Consider the following 13,570-nt stretch of genomic DNA (forward strand, 5'->3'; position numbering starts at 1 on the left):
TATGTGTAATTGTTTCGAGGCAGGAGACTTAAATAAGGTTTTTATCTTCTCACAGATTATGAGCTGTTAGTGGATTCCAAGGGGCAACAAGAGGGATTCAGGGTTTGTGACCATGCCTGGGAATACCAGGACCCAAGTGTATATGAAGAAAGACATCTGAAATATATATCAGTTCTTGGCAAGGTGACATTTTTTTTTTTTAAATCTCTAGACAATCAAGGTATTGTTGAATTTGTATGTAATTCTAATGGAAATATTTGAGTAGATCTGTGTGACATTTGTGTCATTACGCTGTAGTGTAACTATGCATTCTGGGATGGTCTAAAGCTGTAAATGGTGTGCCCTTGGGTTCTGTCTTGGGGCCAATACTGTTCAATCTGTTGCTTAAAGTTTAAAGCTTAAATGATGTCCTGTCAAAACCTAACACTGTAAACCTGCTCTGCCACTATTCTGTCTAATCCTGTAAAGCAAAAAATCACTGTACTTACCTCTTCTGCACCCAATCTGGTCCAGTCCCACGCTGATCTGTCAGTGGTGGCTTCAGGGTGTGGAGGTGGCACGGAGAGGTACTCGAAAATGGAAGCCCCGTGGTAAATCTATGGGTAATGTCATTTTCCATTCATTTCACAGCTGTTGTCAGTCCTCTCCTGCACAGAGCTTCTGTCTCTGGGGACCGGATTGGGTGTAGAAAAGGTAAATACAGTGATTTTTGCTTTACAGGGTTAGATAGAATAGTCTTAGAATGTGGCAAAGAGCAGGTTTGGCATTAGGTTTTGACTGGACTTATTCTTTAACCGCTTGCCGACCGCTGCAAGTACACATACTGCGGCGGTCAGTCCCGTGCAGGCAAAGGGATGTACCGGTACGTCACTAGCCTGTGAGCCAATAGGGGGCGAGCACGCACCACCGGAAACACGCTCCCGCCCCCGCTTGTTCACGGACACCTCAGCGAGAGTGACCGGCAGACTCGATGTCCGCCGGTCACTCGCGATCATCAGTTACAGAGGGAGAAAGGCAGGCGGCTAATGTAAACAAAACCGCCTGTCATTCTTCCCCGTGTAACAGCAGAGAACATACGGTCCTGCTATGTAGGACCGTAGATCTCTGCTGTTACATAAAAAGCCACATCCCTGCACAGTAAGAAGCACGCCCCTAGGGACACACTTAAAGAAGAGGGGAGAAGCGCTCTAAGTGCAGACAATTTATTGCAGATAACAAGGCAGGTGATATACACTCACTAGACATGAAGACTGAAAAGCTGTATGTGTCAAAGCAATCCTGCAGCCATCCTCTGGAGGGTGTCCTCTGGTCACAGGAAGCCGTGTGCAGTACTGTCACTGGCGGTGGGAGGGAAGAAAGCCGGCTGTCTCCCACAACATCAGCGGTGAGCGGTCAAGCGGCTCGGATCTGCGGTTCCGTGTTGCGAGTGATGGATGGAGGCACTCTCACCCACAGGGATGGTGGGATCTGTCCGATGTGTTACGGCATGCACGACGCGTTTCTGAGCATGCGCGGGGTCCTCTGCACCCGGCGCGCTCTTTCATCAGGTGCTAGAGTGCCGTAGTCTCTGTGGGGCTTTATGTAGTGCTGAACAAGAGGATAATTAGGCACAGCTGAAGTAAGGGGATGGCAACCGCCCACAGCACTGAGCAATAACCTAACCAATCAAACATTTTTGTAGCAATGGGAGAGATTAAAAACAACTTAGAAGTGGAGTATGATCGGTCGGCTGCCCTTAAATACACATGTATGTGGGCTAGACAACCGCTTATCACAGTGATAGCAAACAATTAGGCAATACAAAACATATAATAAATGTAAAATAGGGGTAAGCCTGGGTTCATCAAGGCTTATGAAGAACACGTAAAAACGTTCCAGGTTTAAAACGATACAATTATAAAAATAAAAAAGTTAATAAAAAGCATCTTTAAAAGGTATATTTTAAGAGCTAATGCATAATACCTATACAGGCTGTGGTATGGAGAAACATATAAGCAAATGAAACAATAAAAGGAGGGAGGGGGAGGGGGGGGGGGAGTAAAAAAGCCTTATATATTGGATAAGAAAATGGAGGATGGATATAACCCATATATAGGTGTACATATGTATATCCTAATAATTATATTTTCTGTATAAAGGATTTTTATATGGATTACCAACTACGGTACCACATGTATGATATATAGGGGAATAAGCCTTCTGATTGCTCAGTAGGTAAACCTTATAAAGTTTGTATAAAAGATTTATATACCAGAACCAGGGCCAAAGTGTATATATTAAAAAATCATCTGATATGATGTGATGAAAAAATAATAAATAAAGACCAACAGAAAACCCTGATAATAATTATAAGATAGTGTGCACGTCTAATTCTTCATTTAACCCTCGAGGAGCGAGAACATCTAACGTATAGATCCAGAAAGTCTCTCGCATACATAATTTGGAAAATCGTTCTCCCTCCGGCAAGTCTTTGGGAATCGATTCAATAACCCAAATTTTTAGTCCCTCGGTGGATTTTCCATGGACTTCTGAAAAATGTCGAGGGACACTATGAAGGTCACATCCACCTTCAATAAGACGGCGATGTTTGCAACTGGCAGGGACATATCAGACAATACACCACATAGTCTGTATATGTGCCTGATGTTGTGGGAGACAGCCGGCTTTCTTCCCTCCCACCGCCAGTGACAGTACTGCATACGGCTTCCTGTGACCAGAGGACACCCTTTTCAGTCTTCATGTCTAGTGAGTGTATATCACCTGCCTTGTTATCTGCAATAAATTGTCTGCACTTAGAGCGCTTCTCCCCTCTTCTTTTTGTCTGTACAGATTCTTCCTCCTCATCTGTGGAAGAGCAGCTCAGTGCCCACGGACTTTATCCCTTTTAGGATCATCAACCTATTTATGGTATCCCATTGTCCCCTATTGTATGGTACCATTTTATGCCTATGTCCATTTGCAGCTACAACCTTTTTTATTGCCTGTGTTGGTTTTTTTTTTTTTTTTTCCCCTTCCCTCCCCTCCCCCTCCTCCCTGGATTCAGCTGCTTATTAGTTCTGTTCATCCACCCTTCATATGCTGGAGGTCTTCGTAGCGCTCTGTGTTTTGTTTTTTATATTTTTCTAGGGACACACTTAACCCCTCCTTCCCCAATAAAGTTAACCCCTTCCCTGCCAGTGTCATTTTTACAGTAACAGTGCATATGTATAGCACTAATTACTGTAGTAATGTCACTGGTACCCCCAAAAGTGTCAAAAATGTCAGTCAAGGGTCCGATCTGTCCGCCACAATGTCGCAGTCCTGCAAAAAAAAATCGCCGCCATTACTCGTTAAAAAAAAAAAAAAAATGACAAAAATCTTTCCCTTAGTTAGTAAACGCAATAACTTTTGCGCAAACCAATCAAAATACGCGTATTGTGATTTTTTTTACCAAACATATGTAGTAGAAAACAAATTGGCCAAAAATGTTAAAAAATTTAGATTTTTACATTTTTTTGGGGAATTTCATATAAAAAAAATGTGAAAAATATTGTTATTTTTGCAAAATTGTTGCTTTTTTTTGTTTATAGCGCATGATCAAAAAATCGCAGAGGTGATCAAATATCACCAAAAGAAAGCTCTGTTTGTGGGGGAAAAAAAGGACGTCAAATTCTTTTAGGTACATTGTCGCACGACTGCGCAATTGTCCATTAAAGTCACGCAGTGCCGAATCGCAAAATAGGGCCTGGTCAGGAAGGGGGTAAAATCTTCCGGGGCTTAAGTGGTTAAAGAGTGACACTGCATCTGAGCACCACAAAGCAAAAATGCTTTTTAATTCATTTTTATTATTCAAAACCAACTCCCCCATAAATCCATGTCTCCATGCTTTATTTGAAAAAAAAAAAAAACGCTAGCCATGGCCATCATGAGTTAGGATAGATGATTCGTGGAATGCATTGCCCGTAGTATAGGCATACAAGCAGGAGGGTGTGCTTAGCTGAGAAAACCCCTCTTCCCCTTCAGAAGAAGGTAGTATGACATAATTTCCCTAGGCAAGAAACCAGAATGTAGTTGAAGAAACGTAACAAAAATAGTTCAAAACAAGTAATTATGATATACGTTTTTATTTACTAATACTAGCAGCATGATTATAAAAATTGTTAATGTTGATTGAGAGAGTGAAGTTTCACTTTAATGATATACACTGCTCAAAAAATTAAAGGAACACTTTGAAAACTCATTAGTTCTCTCAATGGGGAAAAATCTCCCATGCTGGATATCTATACTGACATGGACTAGGTAATGTGTTAGGAATGAAAGGATGCCACATCGTTTGATGGCAATTAAAATTATCAACCTACAAAGGGCTGAACTCAAAGACAACCTGAAAATCAAAGTGAAAAAATGATGCAGCAGGCTGGTCCATTTTGCTGAAATTTTTATTGCGAGCGTGGAGGCCATTCAATGGTATCAATTCTTTCACTCTCCAGGAAATGGCTGTATACTCACCACATCAGGCTGGGCATTGTCGTGCACCAGGAGGAACCCAGGACCCACTGCACCAGGGTAGGGTTTGACAATGGGTCCAAGGATCTCATCCTGAAACCTAATGGCAGTAAGGGTGTCATTGTCTAGCCTGTAGAGGTCTGTGTGTCCCTCCATGGATATGCCTTTCCAGACCATCACTGACCCACCACCAAACCAGTCATGCTGAACGATGTTACAGGCAGCATAATGTTTTTTCACAGCTTGTCCAGACCCTTTCATGTCTGTCACGTGTTCTCAGGGTGAACCTGCTCTCATCTGTGAAAAGCACAGGGCACCAGTGGCTGACCTGCCAATTCTGGTGTTCAATGAAAAAATTGAGCCCCACGGTGCCAGGCAGTGAGAACAGGGCCCACTAGAGAACGTCAGGCCCTCAGGCCACCCTCATGAAGTCTGTTTCTGATTGTTTGGTCAGAGACATGCACACCAGTGGCTTGCTGGAATTCATTTTGTAGGGCTCTGGCAGTGTTCATCCTGTTCCTCCTTGCACAAAGAAACAGATACCGGTCCTTCTGATGGGTTAAGGACCTTCTACTGCCCCATCCAGCTCTCCTAGAATAACTGCCTGTCTCCTGGAATCTCCTCTATGCTCTTGAGACTGTGCTGGGAGACACAGAAAACCTTCTGACAATGGCACGTATTGATGTGCCATCCTGGAGGAGTTGGACTGCCTGTGCAACCTCTATAGGGTCCAGGTATCACCTCAGGCTACCAGTAGTGACACTGACCCTAGCCAAATGCAAAACTAGTGAAAAACAGTCAGAAAAGATGAGTAGGACTAAAAATGTCAGTGGCCTCCACCTGTAAAACCATTCCTGTTTTGGGTTGTTCTTTTATTGTTGCCCATCTAGTGCACCTGTTGTCAATTTTATTAACACCAAAGCAGCTGAAACTGATTAACAACCCCCTCTGCTACTTAACTGACCAGCTCAATATCCCAGGAGTTTAATTGACTTGGTGCTGTACTCTGATTAAAAAGTGTTCCTTTAATTTTTTTGAGCAGTGTATATGTTGGAATCAAGAGCTCAATTTCAGTGTTTGCTGATAATACCGAATTATGCCAGGAAAAAACTTCCACACAGGGTGTAGCATCAAAAAATGAAGAACAAAATCTGTTTTATCAAATTCAAAAATACTAACTGATTGTTAATTCCTCATACTTTTTTATCTCTTATCTCAGGGTAATTTTGGCAGTGTTGAACTTTGCAGATATGATCCTTTGGGTGACAACACAGGAGAGCTGGTGGCAGTAAAAAAGCTCCAGCAAAGCACAGCTGAGCATGTTCGGGACTTCAACAGAGAGAGCCTGATTCTGCGTGCCCTCCACAGCGACTACATTGTCAAGTACAAAGGCATCTGTTATAGTGCAGGTCAAGCAGAGCTGTATTACTTATTTACATCCTCACCAATTTTCTTTATGAGTACTGTTTGGTTTCATATAACACTGTACTAGTGTTTTAGGCATCAGTTGCCTCTAGTTTTTCTGGAACACGCGATAAAGCACACAGAAAATGCATGTGGAAATGCACTGCAGACGCATGTCACACTTGTGCTGCCATTAATTGTTAATGGCACTCCAAGCGTGGGTAGCAGACACTTGTTTTGGCGCTCTTAAAATGTGCCTAGATGCCTAGATGTGCTGTGAAAAAAGGCACCATGGTCAATTTCAAAAAAAGGTTCTGGAGCTTCTTTGGCATGTTTCTTGCTTGCAGGTTTGTGATATTTTCAAAAATATGTCCATGTAGCTGTAAGGTTGGATTCACACCTGAGCCTAGCGGGAACACGCGTTTCTGCTTGCGTTTTTTTTTTTTTTTTACAAGAATTTCCGCTTGTCTGAATAGGGATAGCCATTTCCTTAAATGTATTGATAGAGAAACTTGATATGAGATGGTACCAAAGATGACAGGCAGTGCTCACCTTCTTCTCCACTGGCATAAGCATGTGTGCTTGGTGAACTGAACATACATGCTCATGGAAAATTCTGTTGGATTTTTTTCCATTAAACTTCAGGCCTCATGCACACTGAATATTTTGCTAATTACCCTGGACTCCTTTCCTCCTGGTAACAGTATTTTCGGGCAGAAAAAACGCTTGATGCTTGTAAACAACTTTTACGTACTTTGCCACGTTTAGGTGCGTCAATCGATTGGACGTTAATTCATTTCATTGGCCAGAATAACCATTTATTCTAGCCACTGAACTAAATGAATGCTCAAGCGCTAAACGCGCCTACAATTAACACTCATTCACAAGTGTTTTTTCTGTCAAAATGCAACTGCTTTTGGATATACTGGCTGTGGGTTTTTATCCTGCCTATGCATGCATGAACACATAGGCTAATATGAAGCGGCGTTTAGAGGCAGAAATAAATTGCTGGGTCCAGCAATGTCCAGTGTGCATGAGGCCTCAAAAACACTTTCACTCCTCATCCTTTCCCTCCCCTCCTAACAAATTTGAACTTATGCCTCGTTTCCACTGAGCGGAACGGTTCGGGTCGGTACAGTTTGGAAGGGTTAGAATGGTCCGGTCTATCCAGGTGAGCGTTTCCACTGCAAATCGGGCCATCAGGGACCATGCGGGATTTACACCAAATGAGGTGTTTGTTTTGCTCTTTCATTTGACATGAGCATTGAAGTTTTTCTGTCCGCCAATCTTTGGAATCTATTGTGTGACGCCAGTAGCTCCGCCCTAACCGTACCGTACTATTTCCTATGGCCCTACATCTGAAGCAAGGCCAGGAATGGTGCGGTTTGGTTCGGTTGTATGGGCCACTTTCATAATGGAAACACTCAAATTAGCGTACCGTACCGAACCGACCCGAAACGATCCGCTCAGTGGAAACGAGGCATTAGTGTTTTGTTTTTATTCGGAGAGTGGGTACCTTTTTGTGACAGATACCCCCTCCCACTTCATTATTCCACAACAAGGTGAGGATGGCATAGCCCCAGATTGCATTCCCCTCGCCCACAGCCTCCTGGGACAACCTGAGGGGGATGAGATACACTGCACACCGCAGTGTCTCTCATCTCCTCATGTTTCACTGCTTTCTGGATCAAACACAAGACAGCTTGCACCCTTACATTGCTGTGAGACACCGGATTCTTTATCAGCAAAGCACCTTGAGCAGCACTATAAGTGGTTATAAGCTCCTGGGACAACCTCACACATCCTTGGGGCTGCAGGACCAGTCTACTGGTGCCGAGCAACATTGTGCATGAGCAGTGAGGTGTTTGCTGTGAAACATCAGGATGTCACTGCTGGCTCCCAAATCCAAGATGGTGGGGTCTGGGATCCGTAGCTCTAAGAGAAATCGGCTGCATGGAAGACAGCATTGGGCTCCATGGGAATTCCTATTTAGGCTGCAATTCTTTTAATCACACACCGAGACCAGACTGCATGACTACATGTATTGTATATACACTATATATGCCATTTCTTATCTCAGCTTTACAGCTCCTTTGGCAGGTAAAATAGGTTACAGGTATACAGCGCCTTGAAAAAAGTATTCATACCCCCTTGACATTATCCACATTTCGTTATGTTACAACCAAAAACATATACGTATTTTATTGGGATTTTATGTGATAGACCAACACAAAGTGGCTAATAATTGTGAAGTGAATAGAAAATGATAAATGGTTTTTAACATTTTTTACAAATTAATATCTGAAAAGTGTGGCATGCATTTGTTTTCAGCCCTCTTTAGTCTGATACCCCTAATTCTAATCGAATGGAACCAATTGCATTCAGAATCACCTAATTAGTAAATAAAGTCCACCTGTATGTAGTTTAATCTCAATATGAATACAGCTGTTCTTTGAAGCCCTCAGAGGTTTGTTAGAGAACCTTAGTGAACAAACAGCTTTATGAAGGCCAAGGAATGCACCAGACAGGTCAGGGATAAAGAATTGGACTTTATTGGCACCAGTATTAAAAATTATATATTTTTATTAGAGAATAGTATAAAATTGTTAGACAAAAAATCTAAGAAAAAAAGACAAGCATACAATTCCATAAAATAAGGCGTACAGCCTCAAATATATGTGCAAATTGCGTCACACATAGTATAGTATATATAATTCTCAGATGACAACAACAATAAAATACATCACAGCTTGTAAGGTCTATTTACCTTATAAGTACTCATCACCTGAACCTCACTCAGATGTTTTATATACCACTTGCTCCAGAGGAAGCTTACAGTGATAAGCAAAACATGTAGGGCAACCTGGATAAACTCAACGTCTGTTCATCAGCACTGTATAGACGGATTTCAGAGACGGTTGTATATTTCCTTCTACAGCCATCTCATGAACATACTAAACATGTGATGTATTTTATTGTTGTTGTCATCTGAGAATTATATATACTATACTATGTGTGACGCAATTTGCACATATATTTGAGGCTGTACGCCTTATTTTATGGAATTGTATGTTTGTCTTTTTTTCTTTGATTTTTTGTCTAACAATCTTATACTATTCTCTAATAAAAATATATAATTTTTAATACTGGTGCCAATAAAGTCCAATTCTTCTTCTCCTTTTCCAATTTCTATTCTGAGGGATGTGGCACCTATATAATTTTTGCGCCTAGGCATCCTGCGACCTGGCAGCGCATTACACAATCTATCTGGAGGTCAGGGATAAAGCTGTGGAGAAGTTTAAAGCAGGGTTAGGTTATAAAAAAAAATATTCCAAGCTTTGAACATCTCACTGAGCATTGTTCAATTAATCATCCAAAAATGGAAAGAGTATGATTGGCACAATGGCAAGCCTACCAAGACATGGCTTGGTAATATAACTTTTTGGCCTAAAAGCAAATATAATAAATATAACTTTTTGGCCTAAAAGCAAAGCGCTATGTGTGGCGGAAAAATAACACTGCACATCACCCTGAACACACCATACCCACCATGAAACATGGCGGTGTCAGCATCATGCTGTGGAGATGCTTTTCTTTAACAGGGACTGGGAAGCTGGTCAGAGTTGATGGGAAGATGCATGGAGCCAAATACAGGGCAATCTTAGAAGAAAACCTGTTAGAGTCTGCAAATGACTTGAGACTGGGGTGGAGGTTCACCTTCCAACAAGACAACAACCCTAAATATAATGCTAGAGCTACAATGGAATGGTTTAGATCAAAGCATATTGTCCAGACCTAAATCCAATTAGAAATCTGTGGCAAGACATGAATATTGCTGTTCACATACACTCTCCATCCAATCTGACTGAGCTTGAGCTATTTGCAAATAAGAACGGGGAAACATTTCACTCTCTAGATGTGCAAAGTTGGTAGAGACATACCCAAAAAGACTTGCAGCTGTAATTGCAGTGAAAGGTCAAAGTATTGACTCAGGTGGACGGAATACAAATCACGCCACACTTTTCAGATATTTATTTGTAAAAAATTTGAAAAACTATAATTTTCCTTCTACTCCACAATTATGGGCCACTTTGTGCCGGTCTATCACATTAAATCCCAATAAAAAACATCTATTTTTTTGGTTGTAAGTTACAACTTGTAACATGAAAAAATGTGGAAAATTTCAAGAGGTATGAATACTTTTTCAAGGAACTGTATGTGTCACACTCCCAATAAATTAGCATTTTCCATCCCATGTATTTCTTTTGTTTACATTTAATGTAAATGCAAAGTTGCCTGTTTAACGCATATTTTCCTAATAAGGTCGCCGAAGTTTCCAGCTAATTATGGAATACCTTCCTAATGGTAGTTTGCAGGAATATCTTCCTAAACACCGGGATATGCTGGAGTTTCACCACCTCCTTCTTTATGCATCTCAGATCTGCAAGGTATGCTTTTTTTAAACAAAACATACAATATACTGTGCAGCTTTAAGATCACTTAACATCAGTGTGCTTTTCCGTAGCATTTTATACCTAAAAACACAAATGTAATATATTGCAGCTTACCAATCCATGGAGTGGCTGCAGTAGTTTTCTTTTTTTTAGGCTTTTTCCCTTTATTATATAATTTTCTCATTATCTGCACTAGCAGTTTTACAGTGGGTATAGAAAGGAATCACCCCTTTAAAATAATCACACGTTGTTGCTTTGAAGCTGGAAATAAAGACAGACACAGTTTTTTGTTTTATCCAGCTGTTTTTACTCAGTGCAACTTATACCATCCAAGTGAAAGACACCAACGTGTTAGAAAAAAAAAAGAAAAAATTCAAAAACAGCTGGTTGGAAAAAGGATCAACCCCCTTATGTCAGTATTTTGTTAAACCACCTTTTGCTCTTTTACAGCCTTTAGGTCGGTGGGGATATGTCTCTGCTAACTTTGTACATCTAGACTTTGCAATATTTGCCCATTCTTGTTTGCAGAACTGCTCAAGTTCAATTTCATTTGATGGTGACCGTTTGTGGTTTGCAGTCTTTAAGTCATTCCACAGATTTTCAATGGGGTTTAAGTCTGGGCTCTGACTAAGTCATGCAAGGACATTCACCTTTTTCTCCTTCAACCACTGTGTGGTCATTTTTGCTGTGTGCTTTAGGTCATTGTCATGTTGGAAGGTAAACCCTCTTCCCAGTGACAACTTTTTGGTAGGCCCAGATTTTCCTCAAGAATTTGACAGTATTTTGCCCAATCAATTTTTCCTTCTATCATTTAGAAGAATTTCTAAACATTTAGTGTGTTTTGCGTTTTTAAACCCGCATTTTTGTTTTTCATGCATGTTGGGTTTTTTTCTCTTTAAACACACTGTATAAATCTGGTTGCTAAAGAGCGGGCCAGGAAGCCAGCTGCCGCATCCTTAACAACTGATGATGAATAATCAGCTGTCAGCGGGCTTCCCGGCTGACAGCTGAATCTAAAAAAAAAAAGAATTGCCAAAAATATCGGGAAAAAAACGGCGTGCGGTTACCCTACCCCAAATCCATACCAGACCCTTAATCGAGCATGCAGCCCAGCAGGTCAGGAAAGGGAGGGGACGAGCGAATGCCCCCCCTCCCCTCCTGAACAATACCAGGCTGCATGCTTTGGGACAGGGTAGGCTCTACCATAGTACCCCTACCCATTCACCAAAAAAAGTGTAAAAAGTAAATAAAGACATAACAAAAGTTTTTAACAAGTTCTTTATTTAAAAACAAAAGACAATGTCTGCCAAAGTAGATCTATCTCATGTCACCTACCGCACCGCCGCACCACATGCATGCTGGGTCGGTGACATCACATGGAGGCAGAGTCGTCGGGTGACTCCGCCCCTTAGCTATTTAAGAAATGTCACACAGTGGAGCAGGCAAAAACACTTGCGTTTTTGGTGCAGCTCCATTACAGCCTATTTCACGCAAAATGCAATCTGCTGCAGGAAAAAAAAGCCCCTGACCCTTTCCAAAAACACACCGGCTGAAAACCACATAGATGTGAACGTGTACCATAGGAAATCATGTTAAATGGGCTGTAATGCATTCCAGCAAACTTCAAAACGCACTAAAAAAATGCATAGTTCTGAATGTAGGGTTAGTAATGTGGAAAGATTAGCTGCAGAGAGACCACCTTCAATACTGGTCATTTGCCCTCTGCCTGCCATTTTTTTCAGAGTTCTAACTAGTGAAACGTGTTGGCCACCTTGACATCACTGTTCCCCTTTCTCTTTGTCACGATGACTCCTAATTTCCTCTGTTTTAGGGCATGCTATACCTGGGATTGCAGCGATATCTGCATCGGGATCTGGCTAGTAGGAATATTCTTGTGGAGAGTGTGAATCATGTTAAGATTGGAGACTTCGGTTTGACAAAAATCTTGCCACAAGATAAAGAATACTATGTGGTTCGAGAAAGAGGACAAAGCCCCATCTTTTGGTAAATAAAAGAAAATAAAGAATAGATTACAAAGAACCGTGTTTCCTAGTGTGTAATACTGAAAGTGTAATTCCCTGCACTGTGTCTGCTAATCCAGCTTATCTTCTTTGTTCCTGCTGTTTTCAGGCATGCCCCTGAATCCCTTGCAGATAATATTTACTCCCGAGAGTCAGACGTATGGAGTTTTGGGGTCCTTCTGTATGAACTCTTCACCTACTGTGAAAGAAGTTGCAGCCCATCATCAGTAAGTTCCTCACAAAATATAACGTGTATCTATCTCAACAACCCAACAACAAAAATGTAAAATACAGCAGCTTTTTTCAAGCTTTTTTTCCTTAATTTTGGCCTAGTAAACCTGCAAATAAAACTTTTCCTGTCCTTATATACAGATGGAGACAGCCATGATTGCCACCTAGGCTGGGATACAAACATGAACTAAAGAAATAGCCAACACTTCTTACTTACCTGCTTTGTGCAATGGTAATGAAAAGAGTGGCCCTGATCCTTCTCTTCTGAGGTCCCCTCCTCTTCTACGTCTGCCCTCATAGCATGCCGTTTGCTATAAGGCAGACATGCGCTTTTGAGCCAGGCTATGTGTGTCAGACACATACAGAGAGATGCCAGTTCTCAGAGTGGGTCACAAGGTTTAGGTTGCTAGGACACTGGCGGCTGATGGCTTCTTAGCAACCCATGACTTACATCCAGCCCCATTCAACTACTGGTCGGAGGGTTCCCTGACCCAATCCTGAATGTAAACAAAAGGTTGGGGGATGCATCATTATTTGCTATGATACTGACCTTTTTGCAAACAAAGACATATTTGCAAACAATGATGCTGTGCTACTGCCGCTAAACATGCACATGGACACTCTGACCTCAGTGATGTCCCTCATAATGCCTGATAAATTCATGTACCTGTCTCTCTTGCTGTCTACATTCTGTATGAACTCCTCAGTATGTATTCAAATTAGAGGTGTTAGAACATATATTTGCAAATCTATGTGGAAGCTACACTGCCTCATCAATGCCCCTTTTTACACTGTGGTCCCTAACCTCAATATAACAAATAACTCATCCAGAGACATGCATGGCAAGAAACATTTCTGCCGTTGATAATCTCCATTACATGGGGGGATGGGTATATTAGCATTTTACAGAAGAAAGATATTGGGGTTGTTTTACTAAAATTGGAGAGTGCAAAATCTGGTGCAGCTGTACATGGT

The 13,570-nt window shown here is 41.4% G+C and overlaps 1 protein-coding gene across 1 annotated transcript in view; it reads left to right on the forward strand.

Annotated features, from left to right (window-relative positions):
- The window catches only part of JAK3 (Janus kinase 3), a 184,719-nt gene that overhangs the window by 164,729 nt on the left and 6,420 nt on the right, over positions 1-13,570 (forward strand). Inside the window, exons 18-22 of the mRNA XM_082267037.1 lie at positions 56-183; positions 5,705-5,894; positions 10,213-10,337; positions 12,175-12,347; positions 12,474-12,591. Coding sequence (XP_082123163.1) covers positions 56-183; positions 5,705-5,894; positions 10,213-10,337; positions 12,175-12,347; positions 12,474-12,591 — 734 coding nt within the window. The remainder of the gene's footprint in view (positions 1-55; positions 184-5,704; positions 5,895-10,212; positions 10,338-12,174; positions 12,348-12,473; positions 12,592-13,570) is intronic.

This window comes from Pelophylax lessonae (genome assembly GCF_965119305.1).
Source record: "Pelophylax lessonae genome assembly, chromosome: 1".
In the NCBI taxonomy this organism is placed as follows: domain Eukaryota; kingdom Metazoa; phylum Chordata; class Amphibia; order Anura; family Ranidae; genus Pelophylax; species Pelophylax lessonae.